The sequence below is a fragment of the Neodiprion virginianus genome, chromosome 2 (genome assembly GCF_021901495.1).
Source record: "Neodiprion virginianus isolate iyNeoVirg1 chromosome 2, iyNeoVirg1.1, whole genome shotgun sequence".
Taxonomy (NCBI): domain Eukaryota; kingdom Metazoa; phylum Arthropoda; class Insecta; order Hymenoptera; family Diprionidae; genus Neodiprion; species Neodiprion virginianus.
In genome coordinates, this window is record NC_060878.1 from 12,753,254 (window position 1) to 12,780,909 (window position 27,656).

General features: G+C 36.4%; 1 protein-coding gene across 8 annotated transcripts; it reads right to left on the bottom strand.

Annotated features, from left to right (window-relative positions):
* On the bottom strand, positions 1-26,987 carry LOC124299052 (E3 ubiquitin-protein ligase TRIP12). 8 transcript variants are annotated; one of them, XM_046751909.1, is made up of 25 exons: positions 26,621-26,987; positions 24,692-24,726; positions 23,823-24,221; positions 21,541-21,864; positions 18,376-18,727; positions 18,079-18,272; positions 17,270-17,443; positions 14,408-14,784; positions 13,669-13,953; positions 13,092-13,472; positions 12,158-12,330; positions 11,895-12,069; positions 11,008-11,230; positions 10,602-10,845; positions 9,883-10,288; positions 8,088-8,276; positions 7,761-7,949; positions 7,452-7,643; positions 7,088-7,293; positions 6,505-6,930; positions 5,641-5,893; positions 4,292-4,537; positions 3,755-4,084; positions 2,910-3,228; positions 1-2,237 (listed from the first exon to the last, which is right to left on the bottom strand). In XM_046751909.1, the coding sequence occupies exons 3-25, from the start codon at positions 24,190-24,192 to the stop codon at positions 2,041-2,043; spliced, it is 6,225 nt and encodes a 2,074-aa protein (XP_046607865.1). In that variant the 5' UTR covers positions 24,193-24,221; positions 24,692-24,726; positions 26,621-26,987; the 3' UTR covers positions 1-2,040. The 8 variants fall into 8 exon arrangements, with proteins under 8 accessions (XP_046607865.1, XP_046607866.1, XP_046607871.1 ...); XM_046751910.1 differs by lacking the exon at positions 26,621-26,987 and adding an exon at positions 25,779-26,125; XM_046751915.1 differs by lacking the exon at positions 26,621-26,987 and adding an exon at positions 25,149-25,619 and having other exon boundaries at positions 21,547-21,864.
* Positions 26,988-27,656: the final 669 nt, after the last annotated feature.

A 27,656-nucleotide genomic window follows, 5' to 3' on the forward strand; every position in this document is an offset into this window, starting at 1 on the left:
TGCACGATATCCTTTTTATTAACGTGAATCACAGTAATACATCGACGCAGCGGAATACGGTCTGATGATGTTGGCGATATACTCCTTACGCAACTAAGTAATATAATCAGACTATCTTAACTTACAGTAATTAAAAAAATCGAAGGAAAATAATAATAATAATCATCGAATAATATTAATTAACAATATATATGAATTAAAATTAAATATAATAACGTATAAATATCGAATATTTATATACATACGTATGCATATAAAATATAACACAGATGTGAATATAGTACGCACATACATATGTCTATAACCATACATGTATGTTCATGTTTATTGGGTTACATAACTCCTAATTTGGTCGGCATTCTTTGCCTCGAGATAATCAGCAACATAATCAAACACAAGAGATCGATAAGAAAAGAATACACACACACACACACGCTTGCACAGATTTAAAATTTTAATTATTAGATATTACTCCATTACTCTATATATATGTATACAAAATATATATATGCGTGTATATATATATATAAGTATAATTGCGCCTGACGTGATACCAATAATAAAACGTGTGTGATTACTGTTACAGATATGGACAAAAAAAAAAAAAAAATTAGGTGTACGAGACAAAATTGGAAAAAAAATACTGAAACAAAAGAATAATTACCTTCTGATGTTACTATCATTACTTGTTCTCATAGTATTTTTTGGGGGAGGAAGGAACTTGAAGAGAGGTGTACAATATGTGTCATTAGAGGCGAAACGACAGAGGCAGATACAACCGATGACGGCATTCGACATACCGCAAATATAAAACTTTACATGATCCTAATTTAAATCCTCCTTCACCTGACATTCGTTAGTTCATTATTATAATTATTTTGTTTGTATGGTAGCTATATATTTTTTTTAATCGTTTCTATTTATGGTATTTTTCTTTTTCTGTTTTTCTTCTTCTTGAACTGTTTTTTTTTAATCAAATCTGCGCGTCAATCCGATCGAGTCTCGCATTGTTCGTCTCGTAGTTTTGTTGACGCTTTGTGTACATGTATATTGTATAAATCATTGTCAATATTTTTGTTATATTTCTACTTTACTATAGTAACTAGTTGAACATACTCTAGATGCAGACAGGATAAAAATCGGCTCAAATTTCTTAAACAAATTACTAATTTCACAACCTACTCTGGACTCGGTCCTCATAACGCGCAGAAAATTAATCGGTATATTATCCGATATTAGCAGTAGAATATTATTGTTGTAGTAATAATAATAATAATGATGATAATAATAATTCTATAAATTATTTGTATTGATTTGCACGTAACAAACCATAGTATGTGGAGAATAATAGTTATATTTACAACTTTTTTCTTTCTCTTCTTTGTTGTTTTCCTCTTCATTTTCATTATATCATCATTGTAATGTGCCAGAGACAAGACAGGCGAGATTGGCCATAACACTGTGAGGTGCTCAACTTTTTTTTTTTTTGTTTTTCTTTTCGGAAGAGAGAGCCTTGCAGTTTGCTCACTCGTTATTGAATCCATTAAAATTATGCTAATATTGTTAAATTTGAAACAGGAATCAAATGTTCGAAAAAAAAAACTGCAAGAATGTACATAAAATTAAAAAAACAGAAAAAACCAGAACCAACGATAAACATGAAACTGGAATATTTATTAAAAATTGACCTAATCATTCAGAAGATGAGAGAAAAATAGAAGAGGGGAAAAGATACAGAAAAAAATAACATTAAACTCGCGAATGTCTCTTCAGCAATGGACAAAAAAATCACAATAATAATAATAATTGCTAGGTATACGCGTGTGTGTATTATATAAAGTGTAATAAAACTTATCTTTCTCATTGTTTCTCATTAAACCCTTGACTACGAACATTATTTTATTTTATTTTATTATTTATTTTTTATTTTTTTGCTTTTTCATAGTGGAAAATTTGTTTGAATTCAGTAAATCGGCAAAATTGGGGCAAAGAAAAGGGGGTAAATATAACAGAAAAAATCAACAGGCGAATATTCCATTTCTATGACAGATGGAACGAGTGTTGACCCTCTTGCGCAGCCATCCTTAGTTTCTCCCTCATTATTTCCAGCGTTGTGTAATCGGGCAGTTTTAAATAATTTACGCACGTCATTACAGAGGGTAGGAAATCGTCGGTTTTCATTGACGGGTCAAATGTTTTGCGTACTATCGTTAATGGCGGCGTTAGACTTTTGAAGCCTGGAATAAAAAGAAAATAGGTTTTTAAACTATGTGTGGAAACACATTCAACTGTGTTTGTGCAATGCAATGAACTAACGACTCTTGTTTTGAATTTCGGTGGAACTCGTGACTCATTTAGCAATTTCTCACAATAGTCAATATCACGAAGATTTCAGTAGTATATTGTGTTGCAAGTACGGATAGTAGGCAATTTGCGAAGAGTGTACAGTTTGCAGCATGAGCCAAATCGAGCGCTGTAATTACACGAGTCAGATATCGCCTACCCGCACATATGACACACGCTATAGTTTGCAACACCTATGAAGGAAAGTTTAATTTGAGAAGCTACGAAAGTGCGACTGACAGCATCTAAAACCAGAGTCAGAGGTATACGTTGAATAACACACTGCGTAAAATTCAATTATTCGAAAGTGCGCCTACGCCGAAGGAAGACCTAGTGTGTAAAATATAGCTTTTAATTGTGCAATAGCTTTGTTTTACCGCAGTGTTCGAAAATGGAAATTTTTGAGCTGGTGTTGGAAACAATAAGTTTTATTCACATTGATAAAAATCTCTAAGTTCCATTCACCGTACCGAGGTTTGCCTTACATTCGATTTTTCAATGTGCGTCATACAAACAAAAGAGTAAAAATGAAGAACATCTAATGTAGGATAAATGAAAGAACTTACCTCCGACCGGTAACCTAGGAGAGCCAGTGACGAACTGAACGAATTGCCGTTGTTCTTCGCTCTTGTATTCCGACATGACTTCGAACAAGAATCGAATCGCGCGAGAGTCCGGAGTGTAGCCGTGATCCGTTCGGCAGCATTCCAGCAAAGTTTTTATATCCCAGTTGCCGCCGGTCTGAGCGTGGCCACAAAAAACAGCTTCAAGCTCCTCAGGAAAGAACAAACGAAGCTGCGAAGGCGGGAACACCGATTCAAATCCCTCCCTGAATGCCTCCATTTGTCTGAATACTCCTTCGTACAGGAACCAGTGAACCACTAACTGTGAAACCAAATTGTATCAGGTCAATTTTTCCTAACACTATTACACCTTCTGTAAGATTTACACAATTTTAAAAAAATCTATAATCGAAATTCAGCACGAAACTGGCAAATTTAATACAAACCGGAGTGTTTTGCATCAAAGTCAATTCTTGTGAATTCTCAATTCCCCATTCAAAATCTTGTACATAATACATAAGCAAAATAAAATCTTTACTGAAGAATAACCTCTTGATTCCAATTTTCAAAAGTTGTTGGCAGAACTCGAAGTTTTCTTATTGAAATAACACGGAGAAAATGTTCATTTTCTTCTCAGATTGTTACTGCTCAGTCGCATTTTGCAGAGATTTAAATTCTCAACCAATCAGAACAAGAAAAAAAATGTCTTTCCTATGTAATTTCAAATAGGAAAATGTTTTATTCCAGAGGAAACTTAAGGTTTGAATTTTTTTTTTTAGCAATGTGCCAGTTTGTAAGGATGAAGTAAAAAACCATATTTATTGAAAACGAAACACACTAATACACACCTTGATATATTGATCTAGGTTTTGTACATCAACGGGAAGCTCGCTACCACCTTTTCTCAATTCGACATTATCGTATCCCGGAAGTTCGAAGACTAGACCCAAATCAACGATGGGACATCCATCCAAAGATAGAGATTCGATCAGTTGATTCCGTTCGGCAGGTCTCAAGGTTTGATCCCTTTCAATCGCCTCTTTTCGCCTAACGATATCTTGGAGTTTGCAGAGAGTGCGATACACATCAGGGCAAACGTAGCACAAGTCGTTTAAAGTTAGGGTGTGCTCCTCTCCCAATAACCAACGATAGAAAGTTAAACTGAATGGCAAATCCAGCTGAAAAAAAGAAAATTTTCACTACTTTCTACCGTAATAATTATAGAAGTTATCCGAGGTATATAATTGGTTCAACTCTATAATTTACAAGCCTCGGACTTCTTCAATTCGTCCATGTTGCGATTTTAGGATTTTTTTTTGCAATTCGTCTGAAGGAAGGAAAAATTCGTCTGAGACTCATAACTACGTAGAAAATGTGTCACTTACCATTCTAGAATCGTAAATTGCCTTGGCCATGAACTTTCCAAGAAACTTGAACTTAGTTTTCTGCTTAGCCAGGTGTGAAACCTTTGTATTCCATGGAATGGGAGTCGGAAAGAGGCCGTGAGGGCTATTTACATATCCTCCCAGAGTTGGTGTTGAACTTCCATGCCATAATTCAAGGTCTGCACGTTGCAGCTCTCTTGAAACCAGAGCGTAAAATTCAAGTGTGGGTCCCAAGCCTGTACCGACCTATAAGGAGATTAGTTCCAAAATTAAAAATTGATGATTATGAATAAATAGTTCTAAATACCCTGTTCAGTTATTGAATTTGTTAAAATAGTAACAGGAAGCAACGGTCATAGGCTATTTAAATAAAAGATCAAGTGTATACCCCGGCCAAAATTATTTTTAAAAACTTTCAATACTTTCTACGAATGTACTGAGAATCTGAATTCCCAACTGTTTCCTAATTTTTCTAATTGAAATTCTATTAATTTCTAGAAAGTTTGTAGAAATGTTTAATTTTCAATACAGGGAATAAATTTTACGAAATTTCTCGAAAAACGTTGATATTTCTTGAAAATACTATAAGATTTTCATAATTTTAATTTTTCTGCAGATATGACCATATTGTTTCGAATATAAGCCGAGGCTTTTTGTCGTTGGCAGCACCAGCCAAAATCATCCTCACCTAATATGCCGTCTTATGTGCGGGTAACTAAGAAAACCACCTGAAATGCTGTCTTAGAATTGGAGATTGTCTTATATGTGAGTCGACTTATACATAGAACAATACGGTACATTACAGATATGTTCAAATTACTTCAGCGACATTTCACAGAAATTACTATTGAACTACTTCCTAAATATGTTCAATTTCTCTTGGAACTGTGCTCCAATTTTTCATTATATCGTGCCGTTAAAACTTACTAAAAGAAAAAAGAAGTTCGGGAAACGTGAGTTGTTTTTAGAAATTTATTCCGTTTTAACCTCGAACTCAATTAGGTCAGGAGTACTTAAAAATTTTAAATTGTCAGTAGAAACTGGAATTCCGAAGGAATAAAAGTTCTTTCAAAAAACTTGATAGAATTTCTCAAAACCGTTCAAACATTATTAAAAATAATCAAAAGCCATATTGAAAAGATACAAAATTTATACCTGGATATGTATCACTGAAAAATAACAGAAACGAATATGAATCTCTGAATTTCTTCAATACAGTGAGTATCTAAAATCTCTTAAATACGGAAAATCAAATGTAATACGAATAGCGAAATAAACTTTAGGGATTTGAAACACAGAGATGATATGCATATTGCAAAAAGAAAATGGATTAATGATGGCATAATTACCTCATTAACATACTGGACTTCAAGCAGCGCTTTGCTCGAGGCCAAGTCCTGAATGACTTGTTCAGCTTGCTTTAGGATGTCTGTCCTTGATATGGTTCGCTTTCTCCTCTCTAAACGTGGCGTTACTCGCTCCTGACTGTCCGAGCCTGAGAGCTCAGGAGCGGAATCAAGAAGTCGCTGCAGTGCACGATCTCGGTCAAATGATGTGGCGTAGAGGAGCAGTTGTCGTGTTTCAAATGGAAATAAGAATGGGCTGAAAAGCAATTTCGATATCATCATATTTCCCAAAAAACATAAAAGCCAGCAGAAAAATCTACTGGCTTAAAAGAAAGTGACCTGAAACTAAATACTATTTCCTTTAATCGCAAGGGTAAAAATATTTGATGAGCAGATTTTCATTTTTACTAATAATTCAAGGATGGTTTGACCGATCTTACTCAAAACCTCATCTGTTCCAAGTTAAATGGAGTTAAATTTCATTTAAATATATTAATCCGTTAATAGAATTCTTAACGAATCGAAAAATTTTCGTTCATGCAAATAACTCAGGAATATTTGAGCCGATTTTAGTAAAAATTAGATCAGTACTAAACTTAGAAGAACCGTATCAATTAAGACCAATATTGTAAAAATCTATTTATATATTAGTTCTCAAATATCATTCGAATAAAAATTGATCTCGGATAAATACTCAGCTTTTTATTTGAAATATGAGGTTCAAGTTCATAAGTTGAAATGACGACGTAATTGTGAAAAAGTATCGTTACTATATAACATATCATAAGGTGTATTAATAGTACAAAATTACGTTAATGTTACAAACTTCAATCTGGTAATTTAACATATGTAATAAGCATAACTTACCAAACTGCAGCAATCTGTTGCAGCCAAGAAGGAAGATTTCCAGTCATAATGACAAGCGGATCTTGGAGTTGTCTATTCGCTTTGGCAGCAATTTTATTATTAACAAAATCTTGGGCGGATAGAAGTCTGATGCTTTTAAGATGAGGAAATAAAACACCCCAGTGACGATTCAACGAATGTAACAAACGGAGTAAACAAAGACCGTCCAGAGAAGCGTCTGCTATTGTTACGGAGAGAGGGAGTGTCGGGGTGAGATAAGGTGCCAGTGGACATCGTGGTGGTGGAATCGTTCCCTCTAACCAAAGGCTGTCTTCCTTTCTCTTAGAGCTTATTTTCGTACTCTTTCCTTTTCCTTTCCGGCTGCTACTGCTCTGAGAACTTGACCCAGGTTTTGAGGATACCATTGTTTCATCCTCAGGTACAGGCCTGAATTTCGGAAGACAAAACCGTTGAGAATGCACACCGTATTATTGACTAAACTGTTTCGATCGAAATTTACGATTTTCAATTTTTTTTTCCATTCAAACGGGTTAAGTTTCCGATAAAATGTATCAGTGAACAGAAAAAAAATTTGAATACGCACCTGTAGTAAATTGTGTGTGTTTGTACCCAAACAGCATCGTGACCCAGAGGTGCTTCTCCGTCAGTTTCAGCCTCCGAATGATCAACTCCCACGCAGCCAAACTGCCTCACCGCTTGATAAACTGTCATATTGAACGGCAGGACTTGATCGCCGATCAGAAATTGAAGTTTATGTTTAGCCGAGCCCTGGCTTATCACAACTGCAGCCTATTTCATGGTATCAAAAATAATGACCTTTTAAGACAACAAATACATCAAGGAAGAACAGACATTTGGGAAGTAACGGGAAAAAATAAAGGTACAAAACATTAAAAGAATTTTCCCAAACTACATTGTCAATGAAAAAATCAGGTGAGGAATCCTACCAAAGTATCATCGATGTCATCTTCACTATTGTCGTCATCACTGACCATTGATTCAGCATCCCTAATTCTCCCATATCCTCGCACCATCAGATAACGTTCAATGGCCTGAACAAGCGCAAGGGGATCTATTTTGACGGTACCTCCCTTCCATTGCTTCAGATTATTGCAGTCTGGATGTCGTTGAAGATTGCACTGAAACAAGATTCAGTCATTTTAATTCTTTGTCAAGCTGATGAAAATAATTTCTGCCACAAAAACTTTGTGCAATCTTAAAATACGGCAAGAAAAATTATTTTCCATTTCAAATACCTTGAGTTGGTGAGTGTTGAAGAATTTCAAAGCGCTCGTTCCGCCTCGTCCGGCTCCAGATCCAGCCGGTAAATCATGTACTTTTACTGGGAATTGTTCCAATTGAGCAACGCAGCTATTCAATTTGGCAACGAGTGCACCAAAAGCCCTGGCATTTAGGTCGACCAACACTCCATTGTCTTGTTCAATCTGGATAGTAGAGCAAGTAACAAAAAAGCACTTGAAAGAAATAGTTAGCAAACGAGAAATGAAATGACCAACAATATAATAATTAGAATATTTTCGTTTATACATGGCATGTTATTCATTAATGGACACGAAACTTACGGTGGAATCGGCGAAGAGCTTCCAGAACATCCGTAAGCGATCGTATCGATGCCCTGGCGCGTCTGTGGTAGTGAGGTAGTTGAGAAGAGCTTTTATTAATCCGCTGTAGTTCATCTCGAATGGCGATATATCACTTTCTAACACAATGTCTCGGAGCTCGGTTAATGCTGACAGCATTTCATCCATTTCCTGCGTGTACGAAGTTGAAAAACTCATCATTTATAAAAAGAAAATTGAATATTACACTATGATCTTCTTTAAACTATCATGAAATTTCAGCTAAAATTTAATGTATGACTTCTTCTCCTTATCAGTATACAACATATGGAAATTGATTCAGCGACAGCTAATTTTACTCCCTAGTCAATTACGTTGGCAATGGAGGACTTCAGCCCACATTAATATCCGTATGTGTTCACAGATTTTTCAAGTTTGTCATCAATTTTCCATAGGCAAAATACCAAACCGCAAACTAACTTTGGTGATTCAGATGGAATTACGATGAAAAATCGAGCAGAATGTAAATATATGATATAGAATTTCTCAAACCTAAGATACTCTACAGTTTAATAAAAAACTGAATCTGAAATTCCCTGACTTTTCCAGGTATTCCAGCCTCAAAATACGATTTTTGTAGGAAAACTTAAAAAAATATATGCTTCTGATTGATGACAATTTCTTTACACATTAATATTAATACCTTCAGTATTATTTAGTAGCTATCTTAACGACTGACTATCAATTCACAAACAACAGCCTGCGATTTTCACTATGAATGAAGAATTTCATATTTTGTTTAAGAACGAGTTTTATTTCTTCGAAATTTAAAATTCGAGTCTTATTTTCGAAATTCCCTGAGTTATCCCGGTTTTCCCTGTGCGTGTGAACTCTAAAAAACTGCGTCGTAAATTGCATCTGGTGGCACATTATAGGGGTATCTGCAAATACACGGTGGAACAAGTGATAAATTTTTTTTAATTTAACTTGACAACAAATTATTCTCATCAATTGTGGATTTTTTTGTTCGAAAGTATGTCGATCGAATTTCAGTGACATATTCTTCTTATCAGAATCAATTATTAAGAAGCATTGTTACTGCAACAACGTCAAACATTCTACTTGGCCACATGATGCTTCGCATTGCTCATGATGTTTGAAGAACAGCTCAAGTTATTTACTTTAAATTTAGAGATAGTATTTTTAGACATTTTATCCTCTGCCACGATACGAAATTCTTCTTTGAGCATCATATTACTTTTTTGTTAATTGAAGAAAGGCGTAAATTTTAGATGAAGTCTGAAATTTCAACTTCACACGATATCCAAAAAAATAAATAAATAAATCAACCGAGTCGCGATAGAAGATAAAGAGTTCAAAAATAATATTGCAAACTTTTAAACAAATCGATTAAGTCATTTTTGAAATATAGTGGACACTGCAAAACATCTCATCGAGCGAAATGGTTGACGTTATTAATCTTACTGTCAATAACAATGCTTCGTATTGACAATGGGAGAAAAAAAATAAATAAATAAAAAACACAAATGACGCTCATTTTGCGCACATTTGAATTAAAAAAACTCCAAAAGTCACCTACTTCTTTACCTGGCTACTCATATATATCCCCTTAAATTAATTCGAGTCACGAATACAGGATTATTTTTAATTCTTCATTATCACAGGAAATTTTAGGTACAGCATATACAATTTCAATAAATTTCCCAGGCCTCCTGAATGGTATCAATATTTTAGAATTATTTGCTCTAGACAAAAAGTTCCCTTGTCAAAAACTTACGTTTGACTGCAGTCGCTGTATTGCTGCTGTTAGCCTGGAAAGTACAGTGAGCGCCGGATGTGTACAAGGAGCATCATCTTGATACCTGGCTAAGAACTGAGCAGCCTGTTCTCTGACCCAAGCCTTAGCTTTGTCACGATTCCCCCCAGTTAAACTAGGATTGCTCGGTGGTTTGGCTAAACTCGTTGAAGAGCTGGAGTCACGTTTGTCGCTTGTGGCGCTTGACGAAGAAGATTTTCGACCCCATCGAGCCGGGTTCAAATTACCCAAGAAGCGGCTATTCTTCGGTGTGAAACCGGTGAACAATGACTCTTGCTGTTGGGCTTGTTGAGGCATCGCGTTTGACAGTCTTGAGAATCGGCCCTTTTTGTTCTGTCGTTTTCTTTTTAGAACATCTCCGATTCTTCTGAAAAAAACCAGCATGAAGTCATTTTCCACGACAAGAGGAATGTCTGAATATTCAGAAAGATCTGTAGAGTTGGCATAAACAACAAGAATTTAATTTGAGGATGGAGCGACCAAGTAGTATGTACCAAAAGTTACGAAGAAAAAAGTATTCTTACTGAATTTACGTAGTTCTTAATCTATCCAAATAGTCTATCCAAACTGTTAATTAATTGTTTGTGTAAAACCTACTGACCATTTGCAGAACAACTTATCATCATGCTTTAGCAATTGTAATTTGATCAAAAGGACAAATGGAAGTGATGATAACTTACAAATGAGCATTCTGTGGAGTGCTGCTGTCATCAGTGGCGCTGGTGTTTAAATCAGTTCTACTGCGAGTCTCCATAGTGGCAGTGAGATTTGGTTTTAATTGGCTAGTAGCTATAGCACCTATCAATATATTTCCATTGGTTGTCGGTGACGCGATGGGAGACGTTGCGCTGCTTGACGACAATGTCGTTGTGGAAGAAAGCGGAGTGTTCGATGGACCGGGTTGAGGACTTGGCAAGGAAATTCCTGTGAAATCGTAAGAGAAAGAGGGAGATAATAATTAAATAGGTGAAAACGTTAGCGTATTTTTTGATTGAGGATCTGTCCAGCATAGGTATATTGAAGAAAGTTTAAAAGTAGCAATATTAAGAATCAGAGTTTGCTGTTTTAATCTACTTGCGCACTGACCCGAAGGACATTTAGGTGGTGACACGCCAAGTGGTATTTCAGGGTCTGCCAGTTGCCTAACCTGATGCAATACCCCCTCGCGATGAAAATGTACACCGAATACTTGTGGCAGCCTTTTCATCAATATGCTTGCCATTTGCAGAGCTCCAATCACAATTCTGAGATCCTGGGAAGCCAACATTCCTGCTATATGCGACGAGACCACCTGATTTTTCAGCACATCCTTTAAAGTAAAGAGACAAGGACATGATAATTTATTGCATTTACGCAGCATACTTTCGAATTTACAATTTATTGACACTTGTCAGTTCATTTCTGATCAGTTGTTAAAATTTCAAATCACTTTTTGTCGAAGTATCACGGAATAATGAAAAAAAATATGCAGGAAAATCCAATGACTTGGAAAGAAGAGGCCTTCCACTAGTTCAGTTATTTGCAAAATTACAAATGTTCAAATGTATAAATTATGTCCTTAGATCTTGATCAGGTCTATGCTAAACGAAGCCAAGCCAGTAGATCAAATTTCATCTATATGAGTATGCAGATTTTCGAACTTTCGACGAATAAACAAATTATCGTTTTTGCACATTAACCAAGAATACCTCAATCGATTTTTTCTTTTTTAAATCCCGCAACGTCTGAGACAGAAATCATTAGAATGCATTAATTTTTTTTCGATATATCAGGGGACAAAAAATTAATCACGCACACACTCAGTTGTCAATTTCAAAATGGTTACACTTTTTTGGTTCTGACCTGAAAAACGTGGAGATTTACCGAAAACTAAATTTCTCATTATCGGGGTGATTTTAATAACTTCTCTTCTTCTCTGACTACAGAGAAGTAAAAAGTTACAAATGTTTGAGGTGACTACAAGTAATTCTCACCCTGAGTAGATCAGTAGAAGCATAATAAACCATGCGTAGAAGCGCTCGAAGACATTTGCATTTGACAGCAGGCCCGGCAGAACTGCTGTATACTTCATACAAAACGGAGAATAACGTCCGAATGAATGAAACTAACCATTCATTGGTTTCGATAACAGGAGGCACTACGTCCATACTGGAAAATAAGAGTTTGTGAGTTAAATATAATGCCAAAGCCAGGTTTTGGAGAAATGTAAGTAAATCAATTAAGCATCTTTGGTTACCTTGACAAACAGTTGGGAGTCTTCCCTTCCGCAGGGTTAGTGTTAACCCTACGAAATATACTCCTTGCCATTCCAATGTCCTCATTAATCTGCTTCATGACAGTCAAGTCTATTGTGTAAGTGCGGCCCAATGTTGATAAGCATATTTCATCCTCGCCATTTTGGAAGGCCATCTGAATGATTACAAAATGAAAATTTGCTAACATTCGTCAAAACGGGGAAAACAGAGTATGAATGGAGTCGTACCTAACGAATCAAAAGTTCAGGGGGAAAAAAGGTTTAAAAAATTTACCAGCAGTGTTATTTATGGCAACGATGATGAATGAAACTACATTCTGATTATGTAATAATAGAAGTGACTTTGAAGCAATTTGGATATTACAAACTAAGTTATCTACAATGTAAGAGTTACATAATTGGAATATTCAAAATGATTGATCTCTTGATTCTTTTGTTTTAATGAGATTTTAATGTTTTCCGACTCAATTTGTTTACGATAGAGGTCTTCAGAGAGCGACAATAAAAAAAAATCTACAAATCGTTATTTCTGAAGCAGACTAAGATAGATTTATGTAAGTATGGTGCAACAAATCTTTGCCAAAAATTACAGTAACCCATTATAACACTACTACAATGTACGATTTCTCGAATGTTTTTCAGATAATTCGTGGCAATCTGTACAGTGAAGAAAATACGCCGAAAAAATGAGAATCAAATGAAAAATATCAAAGTTTAATCATTTTGTATGATCTAATTATAAAACCTTTTTTCAAGTTATTTATATCTTAGTTTGTTATTAGAATTTGTCCAAAATTATTCTTATTACATATTAGGGGTGTTTCACAATCATTGATGTAAATAACGTTGGTGGAGAGTTTTGAACAGGTTTTTCTCTTTCTTCAATTTTCGATTTAGGTGGCACAGACACACATACCTCGATGATTCTTGAATCTATGGTGCTGAAAGGATGACAACAATGTCTCTCGTCTCTCCATTCCCAGTGCACAGTTTCTTGTTGATTATTGGTCCTCTCAAGTAGACTATTTACACTAAATATACCGTCGGTAGGTAGCGGCGGCATCAGTTCTTCTATTAGACAAGTTATCTCGTACCACTCTTGTGGAGATCGTGGCACCAGTTCCACATCTTCAGTCTTAACCTCCAGGGACCCGGTAAGGAGATAACTGAGTGTGAAAGCTATGTTTTGTTGGAGAAGCAGCTGCGCCAGGTCAGGACAGCGATTTGATATCACAGAAAGCATTCGTAGTACAGTTATAAAATTGCCAATACTGTTTACTGGCGGTGTAATCATCAGCTGAAAATTTAAAATACAGGATGTATTGGTGTGGAAACTTAGAAGCAGATTGTATTAGTTTTATGAATGAAAAATGAGTTCGGATTTTAAGATATTTGTAAAAAAAGTTTAGGACTCTTTTCGTAACAGAATGTACAATCTTAGGATATTCTTTGCAATGAACAGAAATAATCATTCGCAATTACAGCAGACTTACTAATTGTTGTAAGTTTTGTAAAAGTTCGGCATTGATGATTTTGTGAAGCATAGTTGGATCGTGTTGAAAACTGTCGACTAATCGACTAAACGCCTGACAAACGCACTCGACGCTCTTTTTATCCTGATTGGCCAGTCTGCTGGTTAGCAAAGGTAAACTGTCGGTGACTAGATGAAAATCGTCAGGATGTAAGTTTTGACAACAGTTGGCGGTTATTGTCAGAGCCGCCCGCTGAGCAGTAATATTGAAAAAGTCTACAAATTTCAGGCACGCCGAGACACCTCCCTGTAATTATAAAATTGTTCAAGAATTTTAGGTATATTAAAATCAAGTCTGATTGTCGAACTTAGGCAGTATAAATTGTGAGCCTTCATTAGATTATTCAATATTTGTAGGAGATATGATACATGATATTTAGGAAATGTAGGAACATTTCCAAGTCCATATTTTAGGGTGTGAATCAAAATTCCAATTGCAGGGCTGTGCTATGCTGTAAATGCTTCACGGCATATGTGAAAGTTCTCAACACTCGAAGTTATAACCATTCGGAATTTTGACTCATACCCAAAACTAGATTTCATTTCCGTCAATAAACGGATAAAAATGAATTTGTAGCAAATTGAAATGGATTATCAAAATGTAGTATGTACAATAAAGTACTTTAATGCCTTGCCAAAAGATTGAGAAATTGAGTTATTCCATATTCAAACAGGAATGAAAAATAAAAAATGACACGTACCGCGTGTAAAATTGTTTTGCTGTGTCTACGCGATAACATAGCCAGAGCAGTAAGGCATTGTTCAGCGACATCCATGCACTCGATGGATTCCAACTTCTGCAAAAAAACAGGGACGGCATCCACAACGACTGTCGATGAACGAGGCAAGGCTTCCATCATGTAAGTCAGAGCACGACAGGCGTGTGTCATTATAACAAAGTTGTGCTCCATTCCAAGTAAGTTGATTAAAGCTGCGACAACTTGTTTCACTGGAAAACCTGTCAGCGTGTCCTCATTTCCCATTACTAATATTTCTCCCATTCCTATCACAGCCTGCAGCTGCTCGCCCTCGTCGTCGACTGCCTGTAAGCCTGCCAATAACTGTTGCGCTTTGGCAGCTGGAATTGCAACATGAAGAATTAAACCCTAAATCAGGATAACTGTAAATAATCAATTATTAATTGCAGATAAATGAGGTGAACTGTAAATCAAAAGTCATGAAGGGAGAAAAATTTGTTCAAATAATCTCCAGCCAGTATTATTTGTGCCAATAATGGTGCAGAAGAATAAAGCAAAACCCTAATACATGATAGGAATCAATTGGAGCAGAATCAAATAACACAATGTTGAGATATCAACAGTTTCGGGAGTGCTTCAAAACAGTAAAAATTAAACCACTATTTAAAAGTGGTGATCGTAAGTGTCTTAATAATTACAGGCGAATTTCTGTGACTTCGAACATTGCCAAAGATTTTGAGACTTGCCTGGAGGACAGAATGGACTACTTAACTAAAAATAATTTCTTTGAAAAAACTCTGTTCGGTTTCCTAGAAGGAAAGTCCATGGGGGATGCAATAGCAGAAGTTACGAAATTTGTTTATGAGGCAATTGGGAAGAGCAGACCCTGTATGGGTGTATTTGTTGACCTAAAAATGACATTTGATACTCTAAGCCACGAAATTTTACTTGACAAGCTAAATGACGTGGGAATCAAAGGTAGAGCTCAGGAAATACTCAAGTCATACCTAATAGAAAGACCGCAGTTTGTGGAAATTGAAAACATCAAGGGGGGGAGGGGGGAGGGGGGGGGGGGGGGGGGTAAATGTTTCAAAGTATAGGGTTCCACAAGGCACAGTCCTTGGCCCCTCTTATTTATTATTTACCTGAATGATCTATGTAAAGTTAAATTTAAGGGAAAAATATATTCATTCACAGATGATACTGCAATTCCCTATGAGGGTGCTCCTTAGGGAGAATTTGTAACCACAGTTTCAAAGGATCTATAGATGGTTCAAAGAAAAAAAAACTAACGGTAAACTTTGATAAAACAAATTATATCACTTTTGGATGCTATTGCGACAGCATTCGAGACGTAGATGGACTAGTAGTATATGGTGAAGAGTGTGATAGTTTACATTGCAATACTAACTGTAAGAAAATTATGAGAGTTAGGAGTGGGAAGTACCTCAGGATTATAATCGATCAACACCTGCGATGGGGTGAGCACATCAATAAATTAGTAAAAAAAACTGCGCTACTTTACTTTTGCTTTCAGTAGACTAAAAACCTGTGTTTAACTCTATGCTACAAATGGTTTACAAAGCTTTGTTTGTTTAAAGTATGAGATATGGGTCATTGGTTGGGGTAGGGCTGTGAAAAATGCAATTAGTCTTCTAAATGCATCAAATAGTCAAATGTTAAAGATTATTTATGGAAAAGATCAACTGTTCCCGACAAATCAGTTGCACAAGGAAACATAGTACGACGTTCGACAGCTATTTTGTAATGCTTTGCTTAAATATCACATGAAAAATAAGCTCTTCAAACTACAACGCGAAGAAGATGTCATGTATACATAGCCCGAATAATCCTAAACTCAGTGTCGTGCAAGACGCGTAATGCGATTCTTCAATCATCAGGAAACTCACGTAAAGATATTATTGACAAAAAACTATGTGAACTGAGTCCGAAATGGGTAGCAGGACTACTAAAAACGTGCTGGGATTAGTGACGAGTTTATGTCATGCGCTCACAGAGAAAATTGTGAGGTTCGTGAAAAATTTTTTGAAACCCACGGGCAGACATCTAAGTGCCTTTTGGGGTAAATCAGGGAAATGGAACAGTCTGACTGGATTATACCTGGGTGTTATATAGTTTCAAATTATTTATCTTTTAATTGCATGGGATGTAAGGAGAGTTGTGCATGAAATGATAAATAAGCATATTGTTAAATAATCATAGAGACGTTGCTTAATTCGTGTTCACCATAATTAGTGTAAATAATATAGCTGCAGATGTTTAAAAAGGTTTTTCTTTTTTTTCTAGCTTATGATTCATACGGTACAATTACTACTATTCATCGACAATAAATACCAATGATCAAATGTATGTACCATTCTTTGATATTAACCTTACACTGCCAGAAAGTGTAAATATAGTCTCTGACTGTAATCGGAACTTCACACATATTAGATATATGATGCAGACACGATATTTTGAGACTTTCTAAGGGAAATAAAACAGAGACTGTATTTAGACTTTCCGGCAGTCTAAAGCTTCGTTAAAGAAATGTAACAACAACAACTAGGCATAATTATACTGAACGATTAGTTGTGCCAAATAATTAGCTGGTTTTCATTTGATATTTGTATGTTGCATTTTGTCAATACCCATTTTACTACACTTTCCTGTTTACCATAACAAAATGAAACTTCATGCTAACTAAAAACATGAAAAAACATAAAACATCCAGCCAGATTTGGGCTCAGATTTAATGTCCACCCTGGGTTAAAGTTTCAGGAGTAACAGGTTTAGTTGTAAAATTACATTGAAACTTGCCTATTCGAATGAATTGCGTTGAACAATGGCAAAGGTGAAAATTACCTGAACTGGCGCCCATACTTCTGTTCAAAAGATGCTGCATCCGGGGTCCCAGGGCTCCGAACACATGAGGAGGTAATCCTCGAGCTTCCAGGAGTGCTTGAAGCCGACCAACTTCGCCATCGTCGCTTTCACTATCTCCAGTAGTACCTGACATTCCAGACGGACCTCCGCTCGCTTTACAAATGGAGTAACAATCGATATAAAATAATTTTTCGTATATTGGTTAATTTTGGAATAATGGTGAATTCGAATGACTTCATTTGGACTTCCTAGATTTTATAAGAAAATTTGACATTTTTTTATTTTTTTAAAGATAGTTGTGATATTTTTAGGCAGCTAGCACCAGAAAGCACTGTTACAATGTGAAAATAAACCGGAATAATCTAATTATCAACAGAAAAAAAATCGAATTCAATCAGTTCAATGGATCTTGAGTCATATCCTATTAGTCTACTAGTATACGTGCAGACAGAAATGTTTTTCAAGCTAGTAAATGAATTTAATTAGACAAAAATCTTTGGCCATTTTATAAAACTTTTCAAATTAGGCAGTCAAGTTAGAAATATTAAAGTGACTTTGTTTATCTAATCTGTATAACTCAATTTCATAGATATCTTAAAGTCGAAGTTCAAAACCTCATCTTAAATCGTGTTTGACAAATTTTTATGATTTTCAACAAATCGACGATATTAATGAGATGGGTACTTTGACACACTGCCAAGATGTGAAATAAAGATCCGTCTTTACGTATCTAGTTCTCTGAAATGTTTCAAGTATCAGGAACATCATTTCTATTCACAATATATTACCAATGGCAGAGATTGCCGTTGAAGCTGATTCCTCTTCGCCAGTCGATGATCCCAACTGGCCGCTTGGAATCGTAGATGTAACTGAAGTTGGGGTAGAACTATTTGCTGCAGCGTCAGTGCCTGACATTACAACTCCTGCTCCTCCAGAACCACTCTCCACCATCGGTTTTCTGGCCCGAGACGAAGAGCGATGTCTAAGCAATGAAACGGGACGGTAATAAAGATATCAGCATCGAAAAGCAAGCCAATTTTGAGTATTGGTTATCCAAAGGATAGAAGAGAAGAAAAAAATATTACCTGGAGCTGGAGCAGGAGCCCGTTGTAGAATCCTTTTTGTTATGTTTGCCTTGAACCTTGTTACCAGGTATGGTTTCCTTGGCTTGATCGGCAGCAAGCTTAACCCGCGAACGGAGCAGGTGTTTGTGCGTTGGGTGAGACTGCGAGGAGTGGGCGGCGGAGGACGAAGGCGGGTTAGCAGTTGCTGCAGCCGTTGTGCCGCTCGTACCTGCCCCCTCATGTGCCAACGCCCCACCACCGCTCTCCACTGAGTTACTTGCTGCGTTACCCACTCTGATGCTGGACTTTACACCCAATACCCGACTACTCGTGCTGCTAATAGAGCCGCTGCTCAGGCTTTGGGATTTGTAACCTGGTGAAATATTTTCAAAGCGTTGATGAAACAAGGCATAAGAAGATGCTTATAAAATGGAGTAATGCAGTTGAAAATGGGAAATAAAACAACCAAGAGAGACGAAAAATTTGCTTTTTCTCCAGGACTAATTTTAAATTCCAAAGAAGTTGAGGATGAGTTTGAGCATGAATTGACTGTGTCTTCCGAATAAAATGTTAGGAACAGAAAATAAACTGGTTAAATATCTTCAGCAGCGATTTTCAGCTGCTTCAGATTTAATGTACACCTAATTTCAATATTGCAAAGGTTTCAAGAGATTTCAGGCGATTTCGGTAGATTTCCAAAGATTTCAAAAACTTCAAGACTTTAATGATTTCAGAGGATTTCAGTGGATATTAAGAGATTTCAGGAAACTTCCTAAACTACAAAATGTGTCGGATGATTTCCAAGATTTCAAAAGCCTTCGCAAGATTCACAGGAGGGTGTACACCAGATTTCAGGAGTGATTAACCCCTCGATTTTATTTTTTTGCGATTTACGTGAACAGTATTCATTGTACATAATGAATGAATAAAACAAAACTTATTTGAATTATGCAAAAACCCTCGTTTTCCGGAAAATAGGGAAAAATCCTTATTTTCGACCAAAATTGGGCCATAATTAGAAAAATGACGACTTTTGGTCCTGGAAATCACGAAAAATCGGTTCAGCGCATCGAAAAACATAAGGATTCCCCAAGTTGCCGAGAAGACGTAAAAGTGATTACTCAACCCCCCCTAGCACGCGGACTAGGATTACAACAGAAGTGGACGGAATTCTCATTCCAAGACGGATATTTAGAATACTGGGAGAAATAATGCTTTTTTCTCTCTTCTTATTCAATCGTAGCAAGTTTTCAAATATCATAAGATTATGTGATTAGTAATTCTGTAATAATAATTTCTCGGTAAACTTTCCACACTTATTGTACAGTCACTTATTTTTTGTAAATTTACATATGACTTATCTCTAGTTTCCTATCTTTAATTATACTTTCCAAGATATATCAACAGTATGGGGTTAATTAAAAGGGGGAAAAAACTGTATGAAAATGTAGTTTTCATTACCGCAGCGTATCATTTTCACATCACAAATTAGCCTTCCACTCTCCTCCCACTTGTTTTCATATAAAAACAAACTAAATTAAATAGAATGAGAAGGAAAATGGATATTCAGATTGTGTATAATAAACTCAGCGTGTACTTTCAGTAACGATCATAGAAAAAAGTGAAGCTGTATTATTTCCTGCATCGCTTTTGCCTAATCTATGCCTACATTTTTTGATTTACGAGCTGTCACAGATACAGTCTATACAGTATTTAAATATATATATAATATAAGTAGGCACTTTTATCTTTAATCGTGATTTGATTTGGTTAAGGAAATCATGCTGTTCGTTATGACGAAGTGTTTACATTGGCAGATGAAAGGCCATCCGTATATTCTTACAGTAGTGCGTGTTTAATTTTGAATCAATCTTACTACGTCTCAAATTTTTTACAGTACTCATTAATGCACAGTGAAAAGTATACAAATGTAATGTGCGGTAGACATGATAATCACTTCAAGTACTTCCAGCTAACATGGCTTGATAACCTTGCAGAGATAACTTGAAAGTGTTACACGTGTGCAACTCTTTACATGTTCTCTCAGCTGAGACAACAACAAAGAAAACTCCAGCGATTAATATTTTGTTTACTTTTAGTTTGTAAGCTCCAAAGGAATGAATTGAACTTCTTTCGTAATATATTTTTAAATTTTGCCAATTCAGATCATATTGGAACGGGAGATTATCGGAACTTTATGTATTTTGTAGGACAGTTTAGGGGTAATAATAATAAAAATAACAACAATGATAATAATAATAATAATCTATGAATTGACTTGTACGAATTTACTATCTCAATTTCGTAGAACCGGTGCCATTTATTTATTTCTACGTCAAATGAAAATGGGGCAGCTATGCCCTTTTTTGCATTTGAGATACGTGGATTGTGATATTTGGAGATATATATAGCAACTTCGTATTCAACTAAGGCGCCCCCTTAGGATGATTAATAGAAAGACTCGGATTCACACTTTGAAATGATTCTGAACAAATTTGAATAACACAAGCTAACATGTCAACAATTTGAGAAAATGTTTTTTAATAAAAACTTTTAAATAGATGATCTCTTGTCTTTTTGATCCAATTGCAATGTTTTTTGACCAATTTGATCGATGGCGTGGAAAATTTTTACATGAAAATGAAAATTCAGTTTTGCAAATGCAGTGCAACAGATGATCATCAACAATTATATCTGCATGTTATAACTATACTATAATGTAAGATTTATTGAAAGTTTTTCAGACAATTTGTAGCGATCTGATCAGCAAGCAAAATGAGTTCATTACGATTATAATTGGATCAAAATTACAAGAATTCAAATAGTTTTTGAATGTTGGGAATGGTAAAGCGTTTTCTCAGATTCATAATATCTTAGCTTGTGTTATTGAAATTTACTCAAAATCATTTTTATAATATGGTAGAAATGTTATATCATTCACGCTCAACATCATTTGTGCAAAGAAGATTACTGAAGATTTTATAAACGGTTTGCTTCTGTTTGCCTAATTTTTTATTCGGATAGTACTCATTAGGCTCCCGTAAGTTGGTTATGTGATCCGGAGCTCAAAACACGTCAAGCCGATTGAAATTCACAGGTTGTTTGCTTCTGGCCATTCTCGCAAATTCAAACCAATTCGCGGAACATGTAAACTTAAATGATGAAAAAAAAAGTGCAAAAACTCACCTCTACCTCTCGAAGTTGATGGATGGCTGGTTAAAGGAGATCCTAAGTGTGTTTGTACGGAATTGCTATGATGAGCAGTGGATGACTTCCTAGGTGGATAGCTGTTGAAAAGTCCGAGAAGTAGAACGTCGCAACTGCTGCTGCCGTGTGGCGTATTGTTCTGAGAATTTTGCGGGGTTCTAGATCGCGTGCGAGACGCAACACAGTCTATCGGCGCTGAGTTCAAATCAGGCAGTGAGGATCTGGCGGAGTTGCGACTCCGCGTACTACCGTGGATTCCGCTATTCGACTGTTGCGTCTTTGGTAGGTGCCGCCGATCCGTATCTAAAACACAACCACTGAACGGTTAATTTCATTCGCAAATGAGAGTCGATAGATGATGAAAATATTTAGGAGATTTGATACATCTAAGAAAAAAATTCTGAAACATTAAAAAAGTTGGTATTTCAGTGAAGATTTCCTGAAATTTTCTGTAGATGTTTGAAAACACTTTCAAAGATTTTTGTCAACTATTTGAAAGTGTTCCAATTATGTAAGAATAATCCCAGATACCGGGCAAAAATTATTTTCACTATCTATCAAAAATTTCTAGGAATTTTGTCACAATGCTAACATCTGACGATTACTCCGTTTTTTTTTTTTTTTTTTTTTAAATGTCAACGAAATCTAATCATTTCTATAAACCTAGTCTCATTTTCAATGCAGAAAATTAATTTCTTCAGGTTAATGAAAAACCTTGATATTTCCTGAAAATGTCTGTGAAATCTTTCGACGACTCTGGTTTCATTGAAAATATTTTTTTACAGATATATCCCGATTTTTTCTATACCTTTCTACCTTGTTGCGTTTCACTTTAGACTACTTTACACTAGAGGTGTTCAGTATTGAAAATTTAATATCAATCATCTGCAGTAATTTTGTAATCGGTACATTTGGTATACCAAAATATTGTTGTTTCGGTAAATACAGAAATATTTTGGTTTTGGTAAAAATCAAAGAATCTTTTTTTGTGAAGACCGTTCGCGCTCATAGCATTATATTTTGCAAGGAAATCACAGAAATATTTTTGGTACACCCTAGACATGGAACACACCTACTTTACACACCAACATACTGCACACGAGCTTATTTTACACAGTAATATTTGCCTCATGTGTTATTCGATATAGGCTCATTCAGTACGGTATTCTACTAGAACATGCTAGTAGACTAGTCATTTTTATTTCTATTATTGAACAGGCCATGTATTTTGGTTTTCATGCCACATTACCACAGTACTTGAGCGATTCAATAATACAAAATACATGTCCTGCAGAATATTGGAAATGAAAATCATTAATGAAATCATGTCTACTGGGAAATTTTGGTAGAATAACAATGTGTCAAAATAACACCCGTGTGAAATGAGTTTATGTCGAATAACACCCGTGTAGAATAAATTCGTGTCGAATCATATCCCATACCAAAGAAGTCTGTGTCAAATAATTCTGTGTAAAACACAGTATATGTTTTAGAAAACAGGTGTGTAGAATACGTCTTGAGTCAAATTAAACAAGTGTAGAATAAGTCTGTGTTGAATAATGTAGAGTCAAATAATGTGTGTATAAGTTCATATGCCATATGTTGATGTGCAGTGTTCTGAGGCAATTTGAAATGCGGTGAATCGGCCCTTTTTAGATTTTTTCACTTGCATTTGAGAGAGATTAATTAGAAAGGTTTTTTCGAAATTTTCCTCAGAAATTCATCCCAGTGTTTCACAGGGCATTAATAAAAATCTAGGCATCTTACAAATAAGAGTTTTTTATAGAAGTTCGTCCAATTTTATCTCTAACTCGACTTTGTCGGAAATAGTCAAAAAGATGGGAACTCAAAATTTGTCAGTTTTTCAAGAGAAAAACTGAAATCTAGAAGAAATCTTAAATTTTTCCCATATATTCATTCAATTTTTCGCTCAAACTAGACTCAATTACAAATAGCTGGAAACTTTAACCTCAAATTCTCTAAATTTAAATAAATAACTAAATTTCCAGTAGAAACTTCACTTCCGAAACAATCCGAGTTTTTTCCGGAAACTCTAGAATTTTATTGAAACCCCACATATCAAAATAATTCAGATTTCTCAAGAAATAATGAATAATTATTTTCAGATCTATATAAAGGCTTGGCATGTTTCTTAGAAATATCTACAAAAAATGATGAGAAATCCCATTGAAAAACAGTGAGAAATATTTGTCAATCAAAGAAGAACATGGTGAGAAAAAGTTGAATGAAATTTGTATAACCTGTGGGTGGCCCTAAGCCAGTGGCATTATGGCTTCTGCGTTCTGATTTGTTCCTGGCGTTTTCTCCTCTGACCGAATCGACGGACCTTCTGAGATTGTTTTGAGTATGTAGAGCAGCACTCTGAGAGCTGGCGAAGGTCTGCCTGCGCCTTTTCTCCTCTGTATTACCCTGAACTTCTCCACTGCTCTGCCGTTTCCTGTATCCGGCACTACTGTTGCTTGGGCTTATTATGCTTGTGTTGTTACTGTTATTGCTTGTCCCACTGGCCGGTCCGCTAGAGCTTTTACCGCCTTCCTTAGAGGCGTCTGCTGAAGCACTGGCCTTCTCTACAGACCCCCCTGACAACGACTGATCTTGTTGATCTGCCATAGATTAATCGACTCATGCCACTATTCTGTCTGGAATCATAAATGACAAAGACATTGGTTACGTAATTGATGCGCTCAATCTAGTCAAATCAATCGCCGCACTCCATTAATCGTACCCTTTTCCAAAATGTCCAATAGCTAGTCAAGAACGAACGGTAACAGTAAATAAAATATGAAAGAAGCCTGAAATTTCCAATTATGCCAATTATTTCCAAAAATAAAAATTCCCAAAAATAAGATTTTAATTTCTGCGAAGAACCCAGAAATAACTCGCTTGATTTTACTCAAGCACAAATCAATTCTGGACTAAGGAAATCCACATAAATTGGGCTTAAACTCATGAGGATACGTTCAGTTCTTTTCGAGATATTGTCAAACAAACACTTGGCGATAACTAAAATGTTTATACATAGGATGGTTGCAATAGTTTCACCTCTGATTTAAAAGTAAAGAAGCAAAGAGATAATGATTTGAATTAATTTAAATAACAAATGCCTAACCTGATTTTTTTTGGTGAAACCCCATTAGTTTTCCCCTGTAAATTAAAAACATACAGAGCTGTATAAAAATCAGTCCTAATTCTTCTGTCATTTTTTACTTTTTATACACAAATCCACACACCATCATCGTACGTACAGATAAATTAGACAAGTTTGGTATAGAGGAAAAAAAAAAGAAGAAATGAATCACACCACGACCATTAAACGGTCTAATTGGTGAAGTGAAAGAAGTAAAATAGACGGAGGAGTCATAATCTTAATTAAATAAAAGGTTGAGGAGACGGGAGGGGATGAAAAACAAGGGATTGAATATACCTCGATTACGATTAGATTTTTGAGTGATGTAAAAGATAAAGGGAAATAATTTAATATTCAAGGTCTCGAGAAACGTGTAGCGATGTTATAATAAATCGATTAATATAATAACGTTTACAAGGTATACCTGTTATGTACTTACTGGTATCAAAAACGTATTGCGATATTTTAGTAACGGTCGGTTATATTAATATTGGCACGAAATTAGCGTCGCAGCTTGGATACATCAGGCTGTCGAAATTTTTCAAGAAACTTATCGCGAGAATCATAACAAACAAACAGTACTTAGATAGGGGGGCTGATTGTCTGGTTGTCACAAAGCAGCAGCGCACTAAGGTTGTCGAATAAAACGATGCACAGCTGACAAGGCTCACAGACTCGTCGCTCGTTAGGCGGTAAAAGAACGCGATCGGTAATCACTTTCCGCCTCAATAAATCGTCCAACGATGCGCTATAACGAGTTTATTCACTCTCAGTGATCGCAACAAAGACTCGCTCAGACTACTTCGAGCATCCATTTGCTGTAATGGAGAACCTGAGCTCTGCAGAACGGGGAATGGAGGAGAAGTTTGGTCGAGTCTCCTTTTCAGACTCACTGCTGTTGGCCGTCGCTCCTCTCAGTCCCTCGAAACGTAGCGGATGAAAAAAACCTATACTTCGAGAAAGAAGGAGAGAAAGAGAAAGAGAGACGGTGCAGCACATGGCCGACGCTGACGGTAATTCCGACTCCGATTCATATATGCGTAGACGAAAAATTAGCTGAGCTAGTTACCTCAGCGCCCCGAGGGCAATCCTGGTGCGTCGTTGTCTAACCCTCGAACTTCCCTTGGTCACGATTTTCTATCGATTTCAAACTATTCAATTGCAACTCGAAACGATCGGGCACGCGGGGATATTTATTCTGGACCTGCATCGACTCGATGAGAGTCCAGAAACGCGAACTATTCAATCGGGTTGGTTAGGATTGGAAGCAGTCCTCGACGCTCCGCCCCCGTTAAATTTGCGTCACTCACATGTGTGTACCAACCACATACGTTGTGTTGTATGATACGTACGTTTTTAACCGTCGAAATCAGAAAATTAGTTTCTTTATTTGTTTCAAAACTTTATGCCGTTAGCTGAAAATTACTTACTATTGATTTCAATTTCATGTGTTAATGTTTCGTTGCTATTTTTGACTTTGCTTGGTAATTTGTACCTAATGTTGACGTGAGAAATTTTGATTACAAGGTGTATAAGTACCAAGGCTGTTTTAATTGTGTGTGTATTCATTTACACGCGTCGTAAGGTTTTTCTACAGCTGTGGTGAGGGCATGCTTCTTATGGAACCTAGGCTAACAAAGAAATTGCATGATTGGTCGACGGAACTAATTTGGAGAGCGCGGATTGGCGATTGATAAAAGCATCAAGGTCTCTGGCGTACGCCTGCAGCCTACCATGTCAAAACAGCTTTCGTGGTAAATCAGCGTGATCTCTACTTGTGAGTCTAATGATCGATGTATGGAATTATCTCTTGACCGTATCGGTGCGACACGTCTGAGGAGCGTCTAATTTTTTTTTTTATGAAAGACGTATTTATCCTATTATTTGGATTTCGCGATATACATAACTTACCGAATATTGGAGCTCCTCCCAGGGAACTCGGACCTCAAGTTATGCAACGAGATGCGCAAGTAGACATGTGAAGACAGAAGTGTCTGTCAAGTCGATCGGGCTCTCAATGTCGTCTGCTAATCGAGATATTTTCAACCAAGAATATATGTATATACTCCCTCTCGATATCGCAGATTAGATTATTTATTTACGTATTACTCGGTAACGTTTCAGCTATACTTAAAATTAATGAATTTTTATGCTCGATTCTCCTTTTCAATTACGATTCAATTTTAGTTACGCTGTATAATCTCGAACGGGGTTTAACGTTAAACTCTACATTGAACCGTCCACCGCTACCCGTCGTTTCCCGTGTCGCCTACCACCTAATCCATGTAGGTATACAAATTTCATCACCAACCACAAGCTATACCAAATATCAATAGAGTGGAAACTGTACATTTTCCTTTAAACACGGTGAATATGGCTGACTATCACCCATTACGGTGAGGTCGGTTATGAGCAGCAAAATGCTGCCGCAGGTAATAATTCGCATTCAGCGCGCACCAGATAGCGCTCTATCTGTTGTGTGAGGACTATAGGTAGTACTTCCCTGCCTTTTGCCTTTTGCCTCCGCAGCAAAGTACTGCGGCAGCATTTTGTTGCCCGTGAAAATCCAGCCTTATATGTTCTAACGCGCGACGCTTCAGTTAACTGTTTTACCAACAGTATAACAACATAACGACTAGAACACTATCGGGGGACGTCATGAAGTGTTGATCTGAGAAATCCCACGCTCGATCCGCACTCGCGTTCTTCGTACCCTTGAGTCCCCGAGACTAGTGTTTCCCCATTTTGGAGGGCCCTCTGATATACGAAATAGGTTTTTGGCAATATTTTTCGAAATGCATGGTCGGTAAGCGCATATTAGTAACGTAACCATGGATGCTTTCCAATATTAGCTCTGTAGAGTGTCTACAAAGGCCGTGTTCGTAAATTGACTGCCAGTACTAAAAATTCCCTAGGACAGAGACAGAGCTGTCCATGAACTCGGCAG